Source organism: Elephas maximus, chromosome 15 (genome assembly GCF_024166365.1).
Source record: "Elephas maximus indicus isolate mEleMax1 chromosome 15, mEleMax1 primary haplotype, whole genome shotgun sequence".
NCBI classification, from domain to species: Eukaryota; Metazoa; Chordata; class Mammalia; order Proboscidea; family Elephantidae; genus Elephas; species Elephas maximus.
This window is the reverse complement of record NC_064833.1, coordinates 4,122,989-4,146,306: the sequence shown is the minus strand read 5'-3', so window position 1 is coordinate 4,146,306 and position 23,318 is coordinate 4,122,989. Positions and strand designations below refer to the sequence as shown.

Here is a 23,318-nt window from a genome sequence, read left to right as displayed (position 1 = left end):
AAATGTTAAATTTGCTCTCGGACTTTTTTTTTCCTTTTCACTAGAGGGCAGTTGGGATTCTAATCCATGTTAGTACTTGTTTGGGGGAAAATCTATCAAATTCCAAGGCCAGGTGGGCTCTTCTCCCCACCTGCAATAAAAATTAATTTTATACTGAATTTTTTTCTTCTCAATGCATTAGGATTCAACACAAAAGGCACAAAATAAATAAAAAATATTATTAAATAAACGGAAATGATGATTTCAAGCTTCGCGTGGAGTTGTATCTCACTGTTTGGTGACTGTTTCCAATTTAATCTGACAGACTTAGTCAATAGCACCCAACTGTTTAACTGAGGTAGATCCACATTGTAAAGAAAGCTGGGTCCCCTCCATTTTCTCTCTAAATTTAAGATGCTTTTACAGAAACAAAACTCCATCCTAATCATATGCAGAAGCAATGGCGGGTGGCACTACCTGAAGAAAGCTTAGAACACGAGCAGGTTTGCAAATAAAGTGTACACCCAAAACACACTCTCCATCAGCCATAAATAAACCTCAGACTGGAAGAAAAAAAGATAAAACATTTAAAAGTAACCCTGAAAAACGTCTCAAGACTTTCATACCAGGCCTTTTGACTGATGGCCACAGAGATGCAGAATGGTCCATCCTCTTGAAGCAGTGGGAACAGCAAAGTTAGACCAGTGAGAGAGAGAGGGACAGACAGACAGACAGACGGCAGATATCCACATCACAAAAAGTTTCCCTTTTGAATGCCAGAGAAAAGACTTGGTGTGTTACGAGACAGGATCTTGAACTAACAGTTTGGGCTCGCTCTGCCCAATATTTTTGCATCTGACAGAAGTGTAACAGCTGATTAAGGCTTAGTTGAAAGTGGCATCGCCACCAAGCATCATGCAAGCATGGGGCATCTTCAAGACACACAGAACGGTGTGAAACCAAAGATGTTGAAGCCTCGGAACGGTAGTTAGCAGGAACTATCAATTTTATAAGTTAATTTTACAATCCACGTAGCAGGTGAAAAACCATACAGAGGTCAACGTATATAAATAAGTGTTTATACAGGACTGTCAATTTCACAAAACAGCACTGCATGGTGTCTATACCGCAAGCACGGGACATAGCCACGTAGGTCCACGGCACAGGTACACAGGAGCCCGGGACGCGACACAAGAGTACTGCCTAAAACGAGGCCCTTCGAGCTGCTCAGCTTCTCAGGAAAGTCAACTTTCAATGGTCACAATACATTTGGACTAAAAATGCCTTCTTGTGGGGAAAAGTTAAGAAGGGCCAAGATCCACCTAGGGAACTTTTAAGTTCATTTTTGGTTCTTTTAAAATTATTTTCTAAAAATAAAACTAGAAAAATGGAGAAAACCAAGGGCTGTAAGCCCTGAATACATATTAGGTAAGTAATCTGCAGTGTACCAGAGGTTCTGGATTTCGATACTACATTCTCTTCTTGAATTTAATGAGTAATTAGCCACTTTGCTGCACAGAAACTTAGTTATCCTTCGACCTTTTTAAAAAGTTAAAAACTCATTTGCCACTACAGTTATAAAACATGAATTTATGCCTTCAGCGACTACATTAAAATCCACTACCTAACTCAGGGCTCACGCTTCAGTTTAGTGCTCAACTATATACTTCAGGATTTTAGTCAGGCGTGTCTATTTGGCTTTGAAGAGGGACTGAAATTGTGAACCTCTTTAGCCCTCACTTCTGCCCAGGAAAAGGCCCGTCTTCCCAAAGGGAGGGCCTGGGGAGAAAGGAGGAGCAAGAGGAGTCACTAAGAAAGATTTTCTCCAAATTTTAAAAATAAAGACATTGCATTGTTTCCCCACTTAAACCCCATAAAGTCCTCCCTTGACAGGGAACGATGATTTATAACTAGACCATGAGCCAAAAAACTGCTAAAAGTTCACAATAGAACCTCGATTTCAGGCATGTCAGAGCTGAGTCCTCTGTGGACAGCTCCAGGTCACAGCCACACCTCGGGTCCCCAAGTCAAGCAACGCAGCGCTCCCGAGCCAAGCAACAGCAGGGTTCCAGGAGAAGGGGGATACGGCTGGATGGCACCTTGGAGCTGAGGACTTCACAAGCGTTTCACAAAGACAGGATTCTAATTCTTTTTGTAAAACGTAGTTCCACTAGAATAAATACTGTTGTTGAATGACTATGAGAACCAAGCCCCCAGGCTTTGCAGATGGTCATGGTCAAAGCCTGGCTAAGAGATTCCCTGACATGGGTGGGGACCCGGTCAGGGCCTGTGGGAAGTCATGCCATGGAACAGACAGTGCGTGCCCTCCCGCCTGTGCACTGGGCATGGGCAGCACTTTCCAGAGTCGGGATCTGAGGCGGGAGCCTCAAAGAGAAAGGGGCAGTGACTGACGTGTGAGGAGCCCAGGCTGTTTCCCAACAAAGCACAGCCTGGCGTAACTCTGTGAGGGCACTGCGGGCCTGGGTCCTCCACAGCTCGCTCAGGCCAGAGCACAAGGGGACCAGAGGTGGGCTTGGCGCCCACTGGACACAGCCCTCCCTGCCCAGAGTGCTCAGACCATCTCCAGGGTTCTAAGGCGCCTCCAGGCCCACACGAGCACCTCAGCTGGGGCCAAGGAGCCCAGTGGTGAGTCTGCTCTGGCTCCCCTGGCCGAGGGTGTGTGTGTCCTTGGGATCAGCCCACTGGTTGGAAGGATCGTAAAGGTTCAGAAAGCGCTGAAGGAGGGCAACCTCAACAAGTAGTTCCTGGAGAAACTCAGGGGAAGAGTTAACGTGTGGGGTGGCAGCTCTAGCTCTGAACTACTTAAATCCAAGAAGATTATAAATAGATAATCCGGTACCCTGCCGACCCCCAAAACAAGGGGGGACGTGCCCTTCCGTCACACCACCGAGCACACCTACTGCCAGCATGCCTAGATCTTTACACCGACTGGCAAGGCAGTGTTACCAAGAGCTCTGGGCTCCTCCATGCTCTCATCTGTCAATCATCCCTCATAAGCATGAAAGATGGTGGAGGGGCCCACCTGTCAGCTCACGCTGACAGATCTGATGCCAACAGTTCATGCTGAGGACTGAGGGGCACCTTGGAGGGCCCTGTCTCGGGTGCTGGCTGAACCGCTGAGGCCAACCTAGCCGACTGGCAGCAGCTAGTGAAGCCGGGTCTGTGGATGCTGCGGCCCCCCGTCCATCCACCCTTGGGGCAGTCTGTGCACACCGAACAGTGTCATCGAAGAACCACGAAGCATCCTTAGAGGCTACAAAGGACACTGGGCTCCTCGGAATCTGCATGCCACAGGGCACAAAGAGTATCAGACGCAGAGCAATGACACTCAAGGTCCTGCTCTCAGGAGACGGTGTGTTGGGGACCTCCCTGGATCAGAGCTGACTCTGCATGGGGCAGTGCTACCACCACACATCCAGACGTCTGTAAACACAGAGCCATCCACCTGTCCCCCAAGAATTAACTCAACAGTGAACCGACGGAGGTGCTTCAGAGCAGATGCCAAGCTTGAGAAGACTAGGGAACTTCAGGAACCGGAAGAAAGCCGCAAAGGCTGCAGAGGCCCAGCTGAGGTGACCCACCGCACGGCGCATGGGTGGGTGACCCGGGCACAGTGTGCAGATGGGTCGACCAGGCATGGAGCACAGGTGGGTGACCCCAGCATGGTGCACAGATGGGTGACCCACGGCATGGTGCGCGGGTGGGTGACCCAGGCACAGTGTGCGGGTGGGTGACCCATGGCATGGTGCGTGGGTGGGTGACCCAAGCACGGCGCGTGGGTGGGTGACATTTCTGACAGCAAAGTAGTTAATCACAGGGCAGGGTGTCCAGTCGTGAACACACCCTAGGATGATTTCCTGCTAGTTGGTAGAGATAGGTCATCCAGAGCACTGCTAGCGGGAACTCCTTCTTCAAGCCACAAGCAGTGGCCCTGAGTTCCCTCCTAACAAAGGGCTCTGGATTTGAACAGAACATTTTCTTTCAAATATTAGGTCATCATTAAATAGGGAGCGGTATTAACTCAAGGTTCAAAGTCAAAGGTCAGTTGTGTCTGCACCGTCTTCTGAGGCATGCAGCTATCTCGGCTGCATTATCTGCACAGGAGTTGGTGTTTGAGCACCTTCGAGAGTTTACAGACTGCACAAAAAGGAAGAAGCAAGCAGACGGAGCCACTTTCAACCCATTTGTAAGAAAAGCAGGAAAAAAGGGACAGGGAAGTGAAAAGCCTGTCAGGACAGTGGTCCACTCCGAGGTCTTGTGGCACACACTGGCCTGGGAGGGCAGTGCACGGTGCGGGGGGCAGGTCCTTCTGCTCCGCTCCTGCTGGCCTCTGTGAATGCTAGAATCTGGGAGGTGGGCGGCACTGGAGGAGCCTGGCCCAGCTCTTGGAAGAGTGGGAGGGCCGCCCAAGGGTCACAGTATGGCACATTTTCAAGCCAGCACTGAACAGAGAGATGTTCACAATTCAGTTTATTTGGGCAACATTTTGGCTGTTTTCAGGGTGGGTCACTAAGCTTAAGAGCAAACATGAATCTGTGGGGAAGTCAGAGGTAGCCTTCATCTGCACTTGGTTTTTAACTAATAGGTATTTAGGAACCACCTTCTGTAGTGATTTGGCTGAACCAATACATTCATTTTAGACAATAAAATGGCAAAAGAATAGTACAGCTATCCCAAGAAGCGTCAGTGGGGACCACGGTGGCGTCGGTGCAACATGAACACACACACGGGTGGCAGGTGCAGGGTCACAAGTTCCTGTCTGTTTCTGACACCTGGTAGCATAGCCACAAAGAGAATCACACATAGGGGGCTGGAGAACAGAGGTGCACACTTCTAACCTAGAGCCTAGAAAGATTGCGAGGCACAAGCACTGTTTCGGGGCTTCCTAGGATCTATGGCTTAAGCCACAAAGACAGTTTTCACACAACGGTGACCTCATGGCTTTACAAGGGCAGCTGGCCAGAGAGAAGCAAGGGGCTCCCCTCCCTCCCGTTACCATGGCCAAGCAGACCCATCCGATCCAAACTGTCCAATGCTGGACGGAACTAGAAGAAAACGCTTTTGGGAGCCTTGGCAAATAACGAGGACAGAAGCAGATCAAAGGAGCCTTGGTGGCGCGATGGTTACACGCTTAGCTACTAACCGAAAGGTCAGTGGCTCGAACCCGCCAGCTCCATGGGAGAAATATGTGGCAGTCTGCTTCCGTACAGATTACAGCCTTGGAAACCCTATGAGACAGTTCTACTCTGTCCCGTAGGGTCACTATAAGTCAGAATTCGACTCTACAGCATGGGTAAGCAGATCAAGAAAGTGTTCAAAAGGTTCACAATTAATCCTCTTGAGAGTTAAATGTTCGGGTCTCAGGGAAAGAGCATATTAACAACAGGCTGAAAACTTCCTTCCAGAAAAACAAGAAAACAAGTGTAGTTTGTCCTTCATGAATGGTCAACAGACACGAATCCCTAGAGAAGGGCAGAGTCTAGTCCACACGACTCTAACATGTAATACTGAAAACTGACAGTCGCTAAAACAAAGCACAGTGGGCTCATGTCCTCTCCGCCACCATAAACCTATTTACAATCTTGTCAGACAAGCACAGCAGATGCAAAGCTGGGACAGTCAAAAGGGAGCTGTTAAAAAATCAGTGCAATTGTTCTGAGCTGAAAAGTTTCCTTACAAAAGAGTCGGCGCGCCATTTCAGAGCGCACAGACACTGCGTTCCGAAAGCCACACGCGCGCACGGGGTCTACGTGGAAAACGCCAGGCCGGCCAAAATGGCCAGGGTGGCGGTTAGGGAGCATATCCTCGGTTCCTTTGGGGAAAGACTCAAAATATAAATAAAATATTTGCATTCTGAAAGTGAGGAGCATGAACACCGAGAAAGCTTCTGTTTATCGTACATTCCTTTTCTCGTGAGCGGGAGAGATGAGAGGTCACAGGAAAATTTCTTATGGCTTGTCTAGGCCACTGGGATTGTCCACTGTCGGGATCAGGTCAACATCTAAAGGTCCTTCTAATGGAATCGCCTCAGGTTTAGGAAAATGCCCATGAAAATCCTTTCAACTGTCCAACAGGTCAAAAGTTACTTTGGAGAGCTACGTCCAGGTTCTGATGACAACGAGACACAAGCCAAGTGCTCCCACGGTCACATGCAATCTCGAGAGAGGCCGGCCCTGCCCCAAAGGCCTTGAAGCTGCATGACGCTTGGCTGGTCTACCCTTAACACGTTGTATCAAATATAGAATCTGACTGAAAAACGGCCTTGTAAAAATAAAATTTAAATCACTCGCAGGCCAATGCAAAATCACATTGCTGCATATATAAGAAAAACAATTCATCCAGAAAAATTACATTTGTGGCTTTCAAAAATAAATCATTCAGCAAGCCTGAAACACTGGGTAATTTATAAACACTGGGGGAGATATTTGCTACCATTTTCATTAGGTACCACGTGCACTGGCGTATTCACAAAGGCCAGATCAAACCAGGGCAGAAAGGACGAAATAAATAGCAACGTTTGCATTTCACAACAATAAAAATAACATACGACAACAGCCTCCCCCCCCCACCACCCCAATCCCGCTGCAGGAACAGAACTCAGGCTGTCTTATAATGAGCACTCAACGACCCGGGTAAACTTCAGTAATAACAGTGATTACGGCCAGCCTCAAACAGCACAGAAAGCACGCCCTGTTTCCAAGGATTCCCCTCTCAGGGCAGTCAACACACAGGTGGGGGCTCCTGGTGGCTGCAGAGGCTGCAGACATTCCTTCTAAAGGAGAAGCCTCCTTGAGGGAGTGTGAGAACAATTCCAAAGAGCAATATAATCTTGAAAAGAAGAAGCAGACCCTAAAATGTAGTATCAAAAGTGTTATGTAAAGACTTCTCAAAACAGGAACACACACACACACACACACACACCCAAAACTAAACAATCCCTTCCCAAAAGTACAGGTATGTCCAGTTTTAAAAAATTTACCTACAGATCTAGGAAAGTCTGAGCTTACAACACACAAACAACAGGATGGCATCTTAGTATCACCAAGGCGGCTTATACAAAATGGTGGCTGGAAATAGCTCCCTTGGGTCATCATGTAGTCAGTCCAGAGGGAACCTGTCTAGTGTAATAGATAGTGGTAAAAGGATGGGTGTACATTAATGTTTTTAAAAAGCAAGTATTTTAAAATATACTAGGTACAGTGCCAGTATAGGAATCTAATTGGGAAACCTCTTTTAAAGAGATGAGATAAACCCCAGTTTTTCTTTCAAATAAAACCCAGGTTTTCTACATTGCGATTCACATTCAGTTTGCTTCAAGCAAGGCACACCTTACGTAACAGTAGGTTGGGGACAGAGCTAGGGAAAGGGCCCCCCTCAAATCTGTGAATGGCCCTGCGCCTTGGGAGACCAGCCAAGCTCAGGAGGATGGTACCATGGTGAAGGTCTGTGCCCAGGGGTCCCACAGAGCAGCCACTAGGTACCCTTCCATGGGGGGGGTAGGATGGGCAGCACAACTGGAAACAGCAGTGGGTGGGGGTGGGGGGGGATTTAGACATATCCCACTACACTTTGAGGTCTCATGCAGTCTCAAAATTTAGGGAAAAAGAAGCCTCGGTGTGATGGTTTTCCTTCATTATTAGAGCACAAATTCCAATGATGGAGGGGCTGGGAGAATTTGGGAAAAACGATCATTTACCTGAGAAATTTTGATTACAGCCATTTGAATTCTGAACCATCAGAAACGTGTGGGCTAACCCAACTGGAGACATTTGGTCTATTCATGTCTTTACTATGAAAAGTTTTACCAAAGTATAAACAAAAAAAAACCCAAACCTGTTGCCATCGAGTCAATTCTGACTCACAGTGACCCTATGGGGTAGAGTAGAACTGCCTCATAGGGTTTCCAAGGAGCAGCTGGTAGATTCGAACTGCCAACCTTTTGGTTAGCAGCCGAGCTCTTAACTACTGCACTGCCGGGGCTCTTCTCCAAGTACTGTGGCCCACTGATAAGAAAACTTTTCCTTCAAAATGATCTAAACAAAATTAGACACCCAGGCCTGGGCCGAGAGAATCTGACTTTGAAGGTCTTGGTGAGGCCCAGGAACCTGCATTTTTAACATGAAGCCCCTCCCCCACCACACACACAGACCTGTTGGGGGTGGTAGGCCCACACCCTCTGAAACTCATGGTTCTAGATGATTCTGAAATGGCTGAAAAGTAGCCCAATTTCAGGCTTTAAAATGTTTATTATTAAAGGTTCCCTCCTTAGCTTGAACGCTCCTGGTAACTGGAGCCAAGAGCGTTGTCTGTACCCTTCTGAGAACAGGAGAAAGTGCCACTTGCCAGTAAAATGACAGGAAATTGCAACATTTCTTAGAGCAGAGGCTTCTGTCATTCAAAAAGACAAAAAAAAAAAAAAAAAAAGACACAGCAAGAAGAGACTAATGCCATTGGTGAGACCCTCCGTGCACACAGACACACACACACTACTGAGTAGACAGCATCATAAATGATCACCATCCTTTTGCCACCTCTGCCCACACCCAGGCAGTGTCACCTGGGCTCCCTGCCCCCTCCCAGCAGCGAGGACAGACATGGGTATCTACCCCAGCAGGAGGCATGGGCGGCCCCCGCCCTCCCTCCACCGCAGTGCCTGAGGCCCACATCAGGCAGGCAGGGCTGGAGGAGCAGGGAGGGGGCACCTGGAGATCACAAAGCAGCACTAAGGGGGTCAGGGGGCCTCCGCCCCTGGAGTTCTACATGGAATATGGATTTGAGTCTTAGGAAAATAGTGTGCAAGGACAAAAAAACCCCTTCGGCCAAACACAGCTGGTCTGTTGTGATCCTTTCTGAGCTGTCCACTATCAGTGCAATGGTTTACAGATCGGCAAACCCACGTCTGGGGCCCAGGATGTGAATCCTAACACAAGTGTCCTGTCTTCCGAGGCCGCACCACTGGGGGCAGGGCTTCGTCACCAACTGCTGGCCTCTTGCAGGATGCAGAGCCGTCCCCCCAAAAGGGGACGTCTGCGGCTTGCTAGGTATTCCAGCATATAGAGCCTATGAAACACCACACACAGACAGGGTACTCCCTAACACCAATTCGTGTCCTGGGAACAGAAGAATAAATAAATTCCACTTGTGCTTAACCGGCCGAGCAACAGGGGGGATGAGGACAGGGGACCGGCGGCGGGTGAAGTCACAGGCTACACCATCTGCGCGGAGGGGAGGCAGGCCGCGTCACATTGAGTCAATTGCGTATCCCTGTCCTCAAGCACTAGGGACCGCCAGGTGAGGTTCAGCCTCCAGGCTCCACAATGCTCTCGATACGCTAAACAGATCACAAGAAGCACCCCGTAGGAAATAAAATAAAAAACAGCATCTACCTATCACATTAATACTGCAAACCAGATATATATATTTTTTCTCTCTTACATTAAAGACATAACAGTGAAAAAGGATTGTACTGTATTTATCACCACAGACCCGTATTCTTAAGAAACTTTGGAAAATAAATGTCACAGTCCTAGAGGACAAATCTTATGATTAGACTGTCGGTATATTGGTTTTTTTTTTTTTTTTTTTCTTCTTTAAATAAACTTTTATTAAAATGGCACTTGTCTGCCAATCTCTCTGGACCTATAAATGCTGTAAACACACGTGGCCTGTCTCCTGCCACCACCCCTTATGTCAAGCGGAGTAAAAGGACAGCAGTGGCAGGACAAGGGCATCTGTGGCCATGCCGGCGACCCACCAGGGCCACTTGGAAACCAACTTCAGTGATGACATGGGGATGTTCACGGCTTTAAAACCACCATGGTGTTTTGTGTTGCTTTCACCTTCTAGAACACATTCGCAGCTAGTTTGAGCCCACCCGTTTCATAGAGAACCATGTGTTAAAAACAAGTAAATTGAATGATCAAATAAATTAAAAATGTTTTAAAGCCCTGAGTTCATAGATTGGTTTTAGGAGAATTTTTTTTCTTTTCTTTTTTAGGAAAAATGGGACTTCTATTTTTAATAAGCAGCTTATAGATTTTGGCAAACCATACTTCCTACAACAATGGGGTCTCATACAGGTCTGCAGTTTCAAAATCCGAGTTTGAAATCTGGGACGAAAGGCATTCTGGAAAATGGAAAATCTAATAAAATAAAGGACATCTCATGTTCAATGCTGGCTGTCACGGAAGGGCTGGGCAACTGTTGGTCTGAGTGTAGCTGGTCTCATGGGAATCCAACTCGGTACACATCGCTAAAACCCTAAAACACGTCAAGCAAAGTACATGGTGCGAAGCGTGTCTTGGTGGACCTGGACAGCCTTGGCCAGGGCCTGGTGGTCGCGTCCGTTGCTCTGCCCAGAGGTATGGCTTCCTTCCGCACTGCAGGGACAAAGAGAAAGGGATGCAGCCTTTAGGGCACTGTGAGGTCAAGTGCTGGCGGGTAAGTGATGCTCTGAAGCGTGTCATGTGGCTGGCGAGCAGCAGTGAGGTTGAGAGACCCCAGGTCTGCCGGCTTCAGAAATGGACCTTTGGCCTGAAAAGGTGCACTTGGACTCTGCCACTCACCTGTCGTGTTCCTTGTCCACCAGATGGTACCTGGCCCGAAAGGCCACCAGGTGAGCGTAGTAAGCCGGTGCAGGGATGGACACAGAGCGTGTGCAGCGCACGTAGGTGTGACACAGCTGGTAGGTCAGAATCTGCAGCTCGTCGGAGGAGAAACGATTGTCATCCCACAGGACGTGGTAGTGGGAAGGTCTGCTTGTTCCCTGGAAGCAGAGCAGAGGGTCAGGGGCAGGCTCGCAGGAACAAGCCCAGAGCAGCCATGGGGTATACACGGGGGACCCCGTGGAAGGACACTCAATGCCACACTGTCAAAGAAAAAGAGCATCAGGACCATGTCCATGAGGTGACCCGTGTGTGTAAAACAGAGACCACAGGAGAGACAGAGCAGAGTTTTAAGTTGCTGTTTTGAGGATGGCTGTGTTTGTACATGACAGGTTTTCTACAAAGTTTTATTTCTAAGGTAAGGAAAAAAAAATCTCCAATAAAAGTTATGTATTAATGAGAACAGTTTCTAAATGGGTGTTTGAACATGAAGGCTGTGTGATTTTATGTGGTCTTTGTCATCTGAAGTCTTTAAAAACTCAAGGAGGCCAGAGACCACTGCCTGGCCAACGCCCACTGGCTGGCTGCCGCACCTGCCCGGGCAGTACCAGCCACACAGAGTGACCCCCGTGCAAGGCCTTCCTGCTGAGTCTCGCTGCCCCCTGCCCACAGTTCACTCTAGGCAGCCTCCTGGGGCTGGGCAGCCGGACACCAGGCTCGTCCAGCGTCTGACCTTGTGGAAGGGCCCTCAGCTATCAGTGGTGGCGTGACGCTCTTGCCCTGAAGTAGCCTGTGGTCTTGTTTGTTTCCTAGTTAGTGTGTGTCTCTCTGGCGGACACCGGAGTGTCCCCTGAGCTGCTCACCACGTCTCCTGCACGTGACCCCAGTGCCTGCACATGGTCTGTGCTCAGCAAGTGTTTGCTAAGTGTGTGGACAACAGCCCAGAGACCCTGATCTCTGACCAGAGTGTGGGGACCCCCCCTCACCTGGATGCCAGCGTGGCTGCACAGGTAGAAGTCAAACTCGGTTGGGTGGGTGATTTTCGTGTCCACGGTTGTGCCTGCTGGAATGTTTCCACTTTTTCCAACCTTCAGCAACACAGGACTCTCATTAGACACGGCCAGGGCCCAGGGCAGAGACAAGTAAAACAAGCCCGAAAACGAGACCACGCCACCCGCCTTCTGATACCGCACCTTGCTGGCCAGAAGTGGCCTCATTTCCGAGTCTTTAAATTGGTCAATACGGGTGCTTGTGGCCAGAGTATTCGAATGGAATTACGCTACTAGCCGCGGGTAAGTGAGCTAGCGTTCTGTATGGAACGGGGCTATTTTCTCACATCTCATGGAGGCCGATGGAATTTACTGAGGAATTTGCACTTAGCACTTGAAGAATCTTCATGATGTGAGTGATATTCTGACTTGAGGTCATGATGGAAACTGTCACCAAGTACAAATGGGAAAATGCTCTGGACAGGGGACACTTGTCAGGCTCTCATCTGTGCACAAATGTATATACTGAAGACCGACCTGCCAGGAAGCCCCCAGCTGCAGGAGCGCCGACGGGGGCAGAGAGCAGCTGGCCTCAGCAGAGGCCCCCGAGGCTGGGGCACGAAGGGGCGGGAGCCACAAAGGACCCTGAACCACAAGTTTAAACTCTAGGGTCAAAAAGTCACCAAGATCCAGTCACTGCTAGCGCAACCCACCCCAAACAGTAGTCAATGATCGCATATTTTAAAATGTGCAACATTTCAAATATTTGTACAAGGATACTGTACCCCCGTGCACCTTCAGATTTTTTCAAAATAAAATATTTGAAAATAGTGGCCCCTCTGTACCCCTCTTGCTGATTTCTACTCCCCCTTCCCTTCCAAGTTGCAATCTCAAATTCACACTTTATTTTTCCCACACATACTTGTTTATTTTTGCTACATATAAGTATCCATAAGCTTTATACTGTGTTGCCTTGCAGGTTATAAAACTACACATGAGTCACATAAACACATTCTGCTATATATTACAACTTTGAGATGTATATATTTGATGTAGCTGTGTGCCCATGCAATTGATTCCAACTTATAGCGACCCTATATAAAAAAAAAAATAAAAAATAATAAATTTTTTTTTTTTTTTTTTTTTTTATAGGACAGAGTAAAACTGCCCCACAGGGTTTCCTAAGCTGTAATCTTTACGGGAACAGACAGCCAGGCCTTTTTCCCCATGGAGCGGCTGGTGGGTTCGAACCACAGAGCTTTCGGTTAGCAGCCAAGGGCTTAACCAGTGTGCCACCAGGGCTCCTTATACATTTGATAGCTGTAGCTTATTAATTTTCACTGCTGCGTTGAATACCCACATAGGACTGCATCACAGCCTATTCTCGCAGTAGTATTTGGTTAGTCTTTTCGATTTTTGCTTCTACAAGCCATGATGCGGTATTGTTCTTACGCAGGCGTGCGATCAGGGTAAATGCCCAGAATCACCAAATTGCATTCCAAGTTGGTAACATGCACCCCACTGGGAGCGTGTGAGAGTTCCCTTCACAACAACGCGTTCGCCCTGTGTGAGGACCAGCCTCCGTGCTTTGCACGTGCTAACTCAGCAGCTGCGTGTGCACCTGGCTGGCTGGCCTTCAGGCTCTCTGCCCTTAACCACAGCCCAGTACTCCCACCCTTGCCAACACTGGGTATCAGCAGGCCAACCTCATCGCAGGCGTTAACAGGTTCCTCCCTTTTCCCAGTCTCTGAAAGAACTTTGCCTGAGGTATTCCTGGAGGGTGTGGCAAAACTTGCCTGTGAAACTCTGTGGACAACCTTATAAAATGAAATGAGCTCAGCGGTTTTTCCCTTTTCTCCTGTTCTCGGCAACACTTTAATATCATTTACTCCTTGAAGGTTTAGTAAAACTCGCCTGTAAAACTCTCTGGGCCTGATATCTTTTAAAGTGAGAGGTTTATAAAAATTATTATTGGATCAATCAGACGTTCTATATTCTTTTCAGTTTATTTTGATAATTTAGGTAATTCTACAAATATCTATTTCTTCTAAGTTTTCAAATTTATTGGCATAATGTGAACAATATCACATTATAATTTAAATAATGTATACCTTTATCTGTAATTGTAGTTACACTCTTAATATTGTTTTAACTGCCCTTTTTCCCCCCCTTGTTGAATCTTGCTAGGGAGCCCTGGTGGTGCAGTGGTTAAGCATTAGCTACTAACCAAAAGGTTAGCGGTTCGAACCCACCAGCTGCCGCATGGGAGAAAGATGTGACAGTCTGCTTCTTTAAAGATTACAGCCTTGGAAACTCTATGGGGTGGCAGTTGTACTCTGTCCTATAGCACTGCTGAATCAGAATTGACTCAATGGCAACAGGTTTAGTTTCGGGTTTTTTAAGTCTTGCTAAGTTTGGCTGTTTTCAAAAATTGTAGGTTTTGATTTTATTAATCTGCTCTAATGCTTCTTCATTTCTGGTTTCATTATTTCCTATTCTGGGATGGTGGATGCGGGGTGTAGGTGTTGCCTCGAATAAGCTGCCTTCTGGAACCTGTCTGACTGCTGGCAACGGAGGCCTAGAGGCCGAGGAGGAACAGGTGAGCAAGCCCCTGAGTGCTCCCGCTTTGCCTTGACCCCTAGGGAATGAGGTCTCTTATTTCCAACCTTCCTGCATTTTTAGGCTTATTTTATGTTCTTTCTTGTTTTAGGAAACACTGGAGGCGAAGTGGTTAAGTGCTACGGCTGCTAGCCAAAGGGTCAGCAGTTCGAATCTGCCAGGTGCTCCTTGGAAACTCTATGGGGCAGTTCTACTCTGTCCCGTAGGGTCGCTATGAGTCGGAATCGACCTGACGGCACTGGGTTTGGTTTTTTTTTTGGTTCTTGTTTTACAACAAGTACAGAAGCATTGTCTTAGCCGCACCACATGAGGTTTGATACGAAAGTGTTTCGTTTCTGTTCAGTTCTGATTACTTTGTGATTTTTTTTCTTCTTTACATGTTTAATGCAGGAGTTACTTAGAAGTGCATTTAAAGTTCTCAAACTTCCTTTCTACTGTTGATTTAAAATTTAGTTGTGTAGTGATCAAAGAATGTGGTTTGTACAACACTGAGAATTAGAAATCTCCTGAGACTTCCTTAGTAATCTGATACTAGGTCAATTTTTATAGCCCTTCTGTTTGAACGTGGCGGACGTCTGCAAGATTCTGTCTACTCATTAGATACAGTGTGCTCATTTCACTCTCCCAATTTTCAGTTTTTACTAATTTTTACCTGTTTTCATCTATCAGTTTCTGATACACGAAAAACAAAACCTGCTGCCGTGGAGTTGGTTCCGACTCACAGGACCCTAAAGGACAGAGCAGAGCTGCCCCGTAGGGCTTCCAAGGCTGGAATCTTTACGGAAGCAGACGGCTGCATCTTTCTCCCATGGGGCGGCTGGTGGGTTCCGACCGCTGATCTTTCACTCAGCAACCGAGGGTATAACCACTGCACTACTAGGGCTCCTTAGTTTCTCTGATATATATAGATGTGTTAAAATATTCCTCCCCGATTGGGGATTTGTCCATTTCTCCTTGGAATTTGGATAGTTTTTGCTTTACCTTTTTTTGCATTACGTATTTCAGGCCATGTTGTCAGGCATAGCCAAGCTCAGAGCGGCTGTATCTTCTTGCTAAAGTATTCTTTTTATTGTGACAAAGTAGCCCTTTTCTCACTATTAGCTCTTAACTACTGTTTTGTCTTTCACCCATTCAAGGAGTCTTCAGTGTGTCCATGCCCTGGGTTTCTGGGGCGGTGGCCGCAGTGGGGCTAAAGCTCCACGCTGTGTCCACATGAGCCCACCAACCCTGGCCCCATGTGTCTGTCTCATGTCCTCCCTTCTGGGAGATGGCTGACTTCCTAGGCAGCTACTGTCATGGTCTGCATTTTTAAGACTATGTGTCTAGGGTGGCTTTATTTTTCTTTATGAGTTTGGAAATAAAGAATACACTTTTAACCAGAGGACACCTAGGCTTCTTTGGTGTGGAGAATTCTGACATTCCATCTACAGACCTTGCTTCTCCCTCTTCCTGTGAGATGAACACGGAGCATCGACAAACCCCCAGTCTCTCACTGCCTCCTCCCACTGGCCCCCAGATCCTCAGAATAAGCTGCTGGGAGCGACTGTCTCACACCCTGTTCCCCCTGTGCCCGCATCTCAGATTTACTCCGTTCTAGCCAGTTCTTTAGGACCACATTGCCCACTGCCATGGTTTCTCACAGGTTTCTTTTTTTTCTTTTCTTTTTGGATACATGGCCTCTCATGCCTGGACCTAACCCGGAACCTCTGGGATTTACAAATCAAAGCTCTCACCAAGCGAGGGCGGCCCTTCTCTGCCCCCTGGGGCCAAGTTCCCACGAAGCCCTCTCAGAGGGCAGACTCCCTGATCTGGATTCTACTGGCAGACACTCTGCGAGAGGGCCCATCCCCCACACTGAAATGCCCTGTGCTGGTCGTGCCTGGCAGCCCCAGGCGTATGCACCCGAGGACGCTCACCCGCTCGTTCTTGTCGGTGCAGAAAAGCCTCGTGTGGTGCCTCTTCTGGACAACGATGAAAGTAATCCCCGGCTGGTAGTCTTTCTCCAGCTTAATACACGCCTCGCGGATGGCCAATAATTCATGGTGGAGAACCTACGAAAGAGGAAGAGGGGGAGAAGGAACAGTTTTGAGGATTATTTTATTTTTAGGAACTCCTGCTACCTTAAAATTACCTAACTTGCCATTTGGTACAGTGTTGTTGTTGTTAGGGGCTGTCAAGTCAATTTCAACTTACAGCAGCCCCATGTGACAGAGTAAAACTGCCCTGTAGAGTTTCCTAAGCTGTAATCTTTATGGTAGCAGATTGACAGGTCTTTCTCCCACAGAGCCACTAGGTAGATTTGAACCTCCAACCTGTCGGTTAACAGCCGAGCACCTAACTGCTGTGCCACCAGGGCTCCTTGCTGTCTTAAAACTAAATTCCTTAATAACACATGCCTTTTAAACAAATAGTTGTGGCTAAGTCTTCTAGTTCTGGACTTTTCCTTCCTGAGCTTATTTCTTCATCCATTCAACCTCTCTTCCGAGGCTGCTCTCACTCACAGCAAGAGTGGATGTGTCTCAACCGCATGGCAGCTCCTGGCCAGGGTTCTATGATTCTGAGAGCTAATACAACCAAGGTTTCACGGTTACGTGGTTTAAATTAGGTATCACATGAAATTACTTAGCAGAATATCTAGAATGTTTTAAACGCTCAATAAACGGCACCTACTATACACAGTGGAGCCCTGGTGGCACAGTGGTTAAGAGCTCAGGCTGCTAACCAACAGATCGGCAGTTCAAATCCACCAGCTGCTCCCTGGAAACCCTAGGAGGCAGTTCTACTCTGTTCTATAGTCGCGGAGTCAGAATTGACTTGATGGAAAAGGGTTTTAGCAATGAGGTGCTATAGGAGGTGCACAGGAATACATTAATTCAATGACCATTCATTAAGCCTGTGTTTTTGTACTTGAAAGGAGTGGGGGGATTGAGTAGAAAAAACATTAGCTCAGGGCTGAACCTCGGTTCAAATACTAGCTCTACCACTAAGTAGCTGTGTGGCTTCGAGAAAACCACGTAACCTCTCTGATTCCCAGTTTTTCCCTTTTAAAACTGGAAGTCTCTTACCTTGCAGACTTGCTGTAAAGGTTAAAGGAACATTCAAAGCACCTGGCACGTACACGCCAGGCACACTGGATACAAAGGATGGACACAGGTCTCTGCCGTTACCACCTGTCTTCACATCACGATGTGAAAACAGCTACACAGAGACCACAGGCCTGAGATGTTTAGTGACCATCCTAATTAAATATTGTGTCACAACGTCTTAAGAACGTGTCTTGGGCTCTGAGCTCGGCATGTCCACTGTGGCCATTCTGTTGGTATTCAGCACGTTCACAGGGTGAGGACAGAGAAAGGCACAGTCCTCTCCCCTCTCAATGGGGATGACCATGACACAGGGTCAAAGGGCTGGTGAGCTCACAAGGACAGAGACCTAGACGGTTTGGCACAATAGATGCGTCCAAGAGGCAGGCACTGGGTGGACTCTGGCCCTGAGAGGGGGTGGAAGGTAAATGGCACCACCCTGCTCATCAGCAAGCCTGGGAAGCTGCCCTGCAGACAGCCAGGTGAACGGCGCACGTCTGAGAGCAGGGACAGGTAATGCTCGGGGGTTGGGGGGCCCACCTGCTGGAACTGGCCCTCAGAGACGCCATCGCGGTAGAAGATGATGCGGGTGGGCTTGAAGCGCGTGGACTTGTAGAACTGGATGAGCAGCTCGCGCACCATGGCGGCCAGGTCCTGGATGATCTCCTGCCGGTGCTGCTGTACCCGCACGGTGGCGCAGTAACGGTTGGGGTGGGCGTCCATGCTGCCCACGACCTGGGGGACAAGGAGGGCTCGTCACCGTCCCGAGAGCAGCCTGTCCGGGGTGTGCCGGAGGAAGGGGGTGTCTCCACCCTGCGGTCCACACCACAGGAACCTAACAGTGGCTTGTCACACGTGAACTCCCTCCCTTCATGCTGTGTGTGTGTGAACAGCATTCACAGACACGCTCCCAGGAATCAACAGTTGGCCACATCCACGATGAAGAATAGACAATTATTCAGAACCTTTATTCTCCTCGTGATTAGCTACGGCTCAGTGACACCAACCCAAAGGAAAAGCAACTGGTGACAGTTTCCCTAGGTTTTTTTTTTTTTTTTTTAAGGCTAATTGCTTTCCCAAAGCAGTCATCACATGTCGACACCCACACACCCACACACGCACCCCAAATACCCAACAGCCGCATACACCACTCCTGGCAGCCCCCAGAGGCACACTCTCGAGCTGGACGCCCAGCTCCCATTTACTGCCGCAGCCACAGATCCCTGCAGTCTCCTGGCCAACCCAGTTCTGAGGAAGGCCCTCGGCTCCCTGCAGCCACAGTCCAAAACACCAGCCGGCGCGAGTGCACAGCTCATTTGGGGCCTTTGGAGCAAAGGTCCCAGTCCCCTGAAGGCAGTCGGCGGATGCCGCGCCACCTTCTCGGCACGTGGGTAGAAGCCAGGTGTAAAGAACACACGTTTAGCACTGTGAGGACGTGTGAAACCAAGAAGCTGCGACGCTCCCATTTTGATGAAACTCACATAACTCAAATGAGCAAGGGTACTAAGCCTTAAGCACTTCTGAGTGTTTTTTAAAAAAGACACAGTTAACAGCAACAGTTACCTTCAGGAGACTGAAAAGAAAGCATAAAAAGAAAGATGAACCTCTAACACTGATTAGTCTATATTTAGCAGCATTTTATAACAACGAAATGACATGCCGGCATACAACTCGCCGTGGCATCTGCCCAGCAGGCCGTGAAGCCATCAGGACCACCTGAGCTGCAGGTGAGGGCCAGGCAGGGCGAGCCCACCTCCCAGAGGGCTTGTGGTACTGACAAAGCTGGCTTGGTGCGGGGCTGGGGCTTTTGGCCACCTGAACTCACACAACTCTATAGCTTCTGAGGACTCACCTAACACCATCCCCCCAAACATGGGTTTTCCAAGAGACCTTGATCTCACCAGCTGTAGTCTAGTAAACATCAATGCTGCCCAGGAAGACACCCAGCCAGATGGGCGGGACAGTGCCAGTGCCACTGCTGCACGAGGACCAAGCCCTCAGCCCTGCCCATGCCCCTAAACCACCGCCCCCACTCGCATCTCAGAGGAGGGCGTCACACTCACGGCAGCAATCGAAGGCTTCTTCCCATCCCCGGCAGGTGGGTGGGTGACGTCGGCCCCCAGGAAGATGACCGGCTGCTGGAACACAGGAGGCCTGTGGAAGGAGGCAGGCTGCTCGAGGCTGGTGCTCTGGGCAAGGACAGCCCCACTCCGCGGGCTGGGTCTTCAGTGAGGCTGAGTGCCACGGTCACTTTCTGGGTGTGGTGAGGCCACTGTAAGGTCCCTGGGTGGAACTAGTTAATGAGCTCAGCTGCTAATCAAAAGGGTGAGGCTTGAGTCCACCCAGGGGCACCTCCAAAAAAAGGCCTGGTGATCTATTTCCAAAATATCAGCACTGAAAACCCTACAGGGCACAGTTCCGCTCTGACACACGTGGGGTCACTAGGAGTGGGAGATGACTCTGTGGCAACCGGGTTTTTAACGGTATTGTGGTTATGTTTTCAGAAAGGGTCCCTTATTGCCTAATGGTACACACAGAAATAGATAAAGTGGCACGAGGTCTGAAATATGTGTCAGAATAATCGGGTGGTGTGGGGGCAGGGCGTACATGAAACAAGCCTGGCCAGGGACTGATAACAACTGAGGCTGGGAGTCATTCTGTAGCCTTTTTTTATAGTGATAAAAATATATACAACATACAGCAATTTGACAATTTCTGCCTGTTATACGCTCTACCTTTGCATGTATTTGAAAATTTCCAAAGTGAAAAGGTTACAGAAAAAAAAAAAAAAGGCCCCATGGTTCGTTACTCCAACTTTGACTTGCAGGCTGGCTCTAGACGACCAAGGCTCCCGCCCTGGGCACTACTGACGTCTGGGGCCGGATCATTTTCTGTGGTGGGGGTGCCCTGTGCATTGTGGGATGGTGAACAGCATCCCTGGCCTCCACCCACTTGGCGTCAGTAGTAAACACCCCCGCCCCATCCTGACGATCACAAATGTCTCCAGACATTGCCAGACGTTCCTGGCAGTGAGATCGCCCCCAGCTGAGGAGCACCGTTCTAATCTCGTTTCTCTCGTCTTTGAAGCGCCTCCCGGGGGTCCCTGCTCTGAAGAACACTGCACATGCGCAAGGCTGAAAGCCAGCCTGCAAGCTCACAGGGCCTCCCTCTTCTCCTCTGAAAAAGGCGACAACAGAAGCGCTTACCCGTGGGGTGTTTCCGGGGAGTGCATGAGTTAATGCGTGCCAGGTGCTTCCAAGGTGCATCAGAAACACTGACTGATACTATTACCACCACGGCTGATGTTCCTGCTGACGGTGAGCAGCAGACACAGGGACCCCCACCTCTGCAGCTGAGCCTCGTGAGACAGGCTGGAAGCTCGGATTTGTGCACACACCAGGAATCCCCTACCCAATACCCCGTCCCCCCGTCCCGTGGTCCCGGGCTTCCAGGCTCCCTGTCCTATAGCTGAGGGTGTGGGCATTCAAAGGGTTTCTGAACCAGAGTTAGTATCCGCCTTCCTATAATTTTTACCACTGGCTGGTCCTAGTTCTACTGTTTGGTACCGAGGAAACGGGATCCTTTTACACGACAGACCAGGATCATCACAGAAGAAAACTGAAGCCGCCACACCCTGGGGCATGGAAAAGGAGTGGTGGGATAGGATTCTTTGCAACCGAATGTTGGGCTTCTCGGCAGTCAGTGCAAAGGCTAAGGGGACCAGGGCATGGGACTTGAGGGCAGGGAGGGGGAGCTGGTGCTACAGTTCACACCCACACTGGTGGAAGCATGGTTCTCAAACTGTCTCCTGCATCCTCACCACTGATGGCTGGGGAAAGAGGGTGAGGCGAGGGCACCTGCCCAGCTGGGGCAGTGCAGAAGCTTGTGTGGGCATCTACCCAGCTTCCTGAGCATCCTTTTTGCTCCTTGGAGGCACTGTGCGGCCTGAAAAGCAACGTTGCTAGGCAGTGGAGCACCCCTCAGGGACAAGGATGTACTACAGTGAAACCTGTGAGAGCTGGAACTCATTGTAGCTGAAGCTTGTGTGGGCATCTACCCAGCTTCCCGAGCATCCTTTTTGCTCCTTGGAGGCACTGTGCGGCCTGAAAAGCAACGTTGCTAGGCAGTGGAGCACCCCTCAGGGACAAGGATGTACTACAGTGAAACCTGTGAGAGCTGGAACTCATTGTAGCTGAAGCTTGTGTGGGCATCTACCCAGCTTCCTGAGCATCCTTTTTGCTCCTTGGAGGCATTGTGCACCCTGAAAAGCAACGTTGCTAGGCAGTGGAGCACCCCTCAGGGACAAGGATGTACTACAGTGAAACCTGTGAGAGCTGGAACTCATTGTAGCTGCCTTGTTTTTCCAGGTCACACAAGTTTTCTGTCTTTGACAGGGTGTGGTCTTGCCAATTCCCTATCCCTTGTTTTAGTGGAAAATATTTGAGTTTCCTTTCTCTGACAGGTTTCCACCTTCCACAGGTTTTGGCTTTCGCAGGTTGTACTGTAACAATGTTACAGTAACAGTGTCACTGTAACAATGTTACTATAACACGGAAGCCTAAGTCATGTGCCTGTCTGCCACGCTGCGTCTACCCATGTGCGACCAGGGGCCTTGGGGTCTCAGTCCTGCTGAGCTGGCTTTGGACTCCCACACCCCATCCTCGCTCTCCACCAGGACCCAGTGGGAGACAAGGCACATGTTCTCCCACTGCCATACCTACCGCCTCTCCTGACGCTATGCCCCGTCTCCACACCACACTCCCAGCTCCAACTGTCCACTCAGAAGCTCTGCTCGGACGCCTGGCCGACACCTCAGCCAGTCAACATGCCTGCCTTGACCTCCTGACCTCCCCGCAGCCGACGCTGACACAGCCTCTCCAGTGGCTCAAGCCAGAATCCGTGGGGCCAGCCCAGGCTCTCCTCTTCCATTCACAGCCCCATCCCACCTATCGGCAGCCCCCCAGCTCTGCCTTCAAACCATCCCAGACTCGGGGCACCATCCTGCCCTGCTGCCGCCTGGTCACTAGCACCTCCCCCCCGGATGGCACAGAGCCCCCCCTGCAGCCTCAGAGCACACATCAGAGGGGCAGTGTGTCCACGCATAACACTTCAGTGGCCCCTTACCAAGCAGAGGGGGGCCTGTCCCCCCAGTGGCCCTCAGGCCCTGCTCAGGCTGGCCTTGGCCCTCTTTGCACTCCCTGCCCACGCTCCACCCCTGTCGCTGGGAGAACGACTCCCAGCCCTCTGGCAGGCCCCCACCGCAGGATCCTTGCATGGCTGCGCCCTCTGCCCCAGATGCTCTTCTCAAAGGCTCCACAGCTCCTGGGCCCCTGCCCTCCGTCCCCATCTCTTTCCTGGCACCTGGTCACACCTCAGCCACCTGTAGATGCCCTGGGTTCCCTACACACCACCAGCAGCCAGCAACTGTCTTCCTCACTTTTTTACCTGCAGCATCCAGGACAGTACGCAGTACAGGTGAACGAGCACCGTCCACCTGTGTACCCTCCACCATACCAGGGATCAATCGCAGTTAGCCGCCCATGCTCCCAGCCGGCAGGGCCAGCCTTACCTGCCCTGGGGCAGCAAGATATTGTTCACGCCGCCCAGCTTGACGTTGATCTTCAGGCAGAGGTTGGACAGGGTCTGCGGTGTGGTCCTCTGCACGTTCTTCATCTGCACGCACTGCGTGGCCATTCCCAGCACTGTGTCTCCCACCCGCTTCACTTCAGCTGCAGAATGCAAAAGGTGCACGTCGTCAGCTAGCTCCCAGCACACCCACGCCCGCAAAGGCACAGAGGCACACAGACGTGCCACCACAGCAGCTTCACTAGGCTTTCCTTTGCCTGACCCAACCTGTAACTGAGGCTGTCAAGGGAGTACGGAGCAAGGGGAGGGCAGCCGGAGCACCTGGGCTCAAGTCCTGCCCCAGGCCCGCATGGCCTCATGTAAGCCTCACCCCCGCTCCGTAAGGGAAGCCGGGTGGCACATCTCATCCCTCCAGTTTAGCCAACTTACCCAGGGCC

General features: G+C 49.8%; 1 protein-coding gene across 2 annotated transcripts in view; it reads right to left on the bottom strand.

The window, feature by feature from the left end:
* Window positions 1–9,451: 9,451 nt before the first annotated feature.
* Window positions 9,452–23,318, bottom strand: part of AGO2 (argonaute RISC catalytic component 2) — a 98,177-nt gene continuing 84,310 nt past the window's right edge. For both annotated transcript variants that reach the window (XM_049854609.1, XM_049854610.1), the window contains exons 13-19: window positions 22,865–23,024; window positions 19,359–19,449; window positions 17,836–18,030; window positions 16,129–16,263; window positions 11,591–11,692; window positions 10,566–10,765; window positions 9,452–10,379 (exon numbers count right to left, since the gene is read on the bottom strand). In XM_049854609.1, coding sequence (XP_049710566.1) covers window positions 10,271–10,379; window positions 10,566–10,765; window positions 11,591–11,692; window positions 16,129–16,263; window positions 17,836–18,030; window positions 19,359–19,449; window positions 22,865–23,024 — 992 coding nt within the window. In that variant the 3' untranslated portion in view covers window positions 9,452–10,270. The remainder of the gene's footprint in view (window positions 10,380–10,565; window positions 10,766–11,590; window positions 11,693–16,128; window positions 16,264–17,835; window positions 18,031–19,358; window positions 19,450–22,864; window positions 23,025–23,318) is intronic.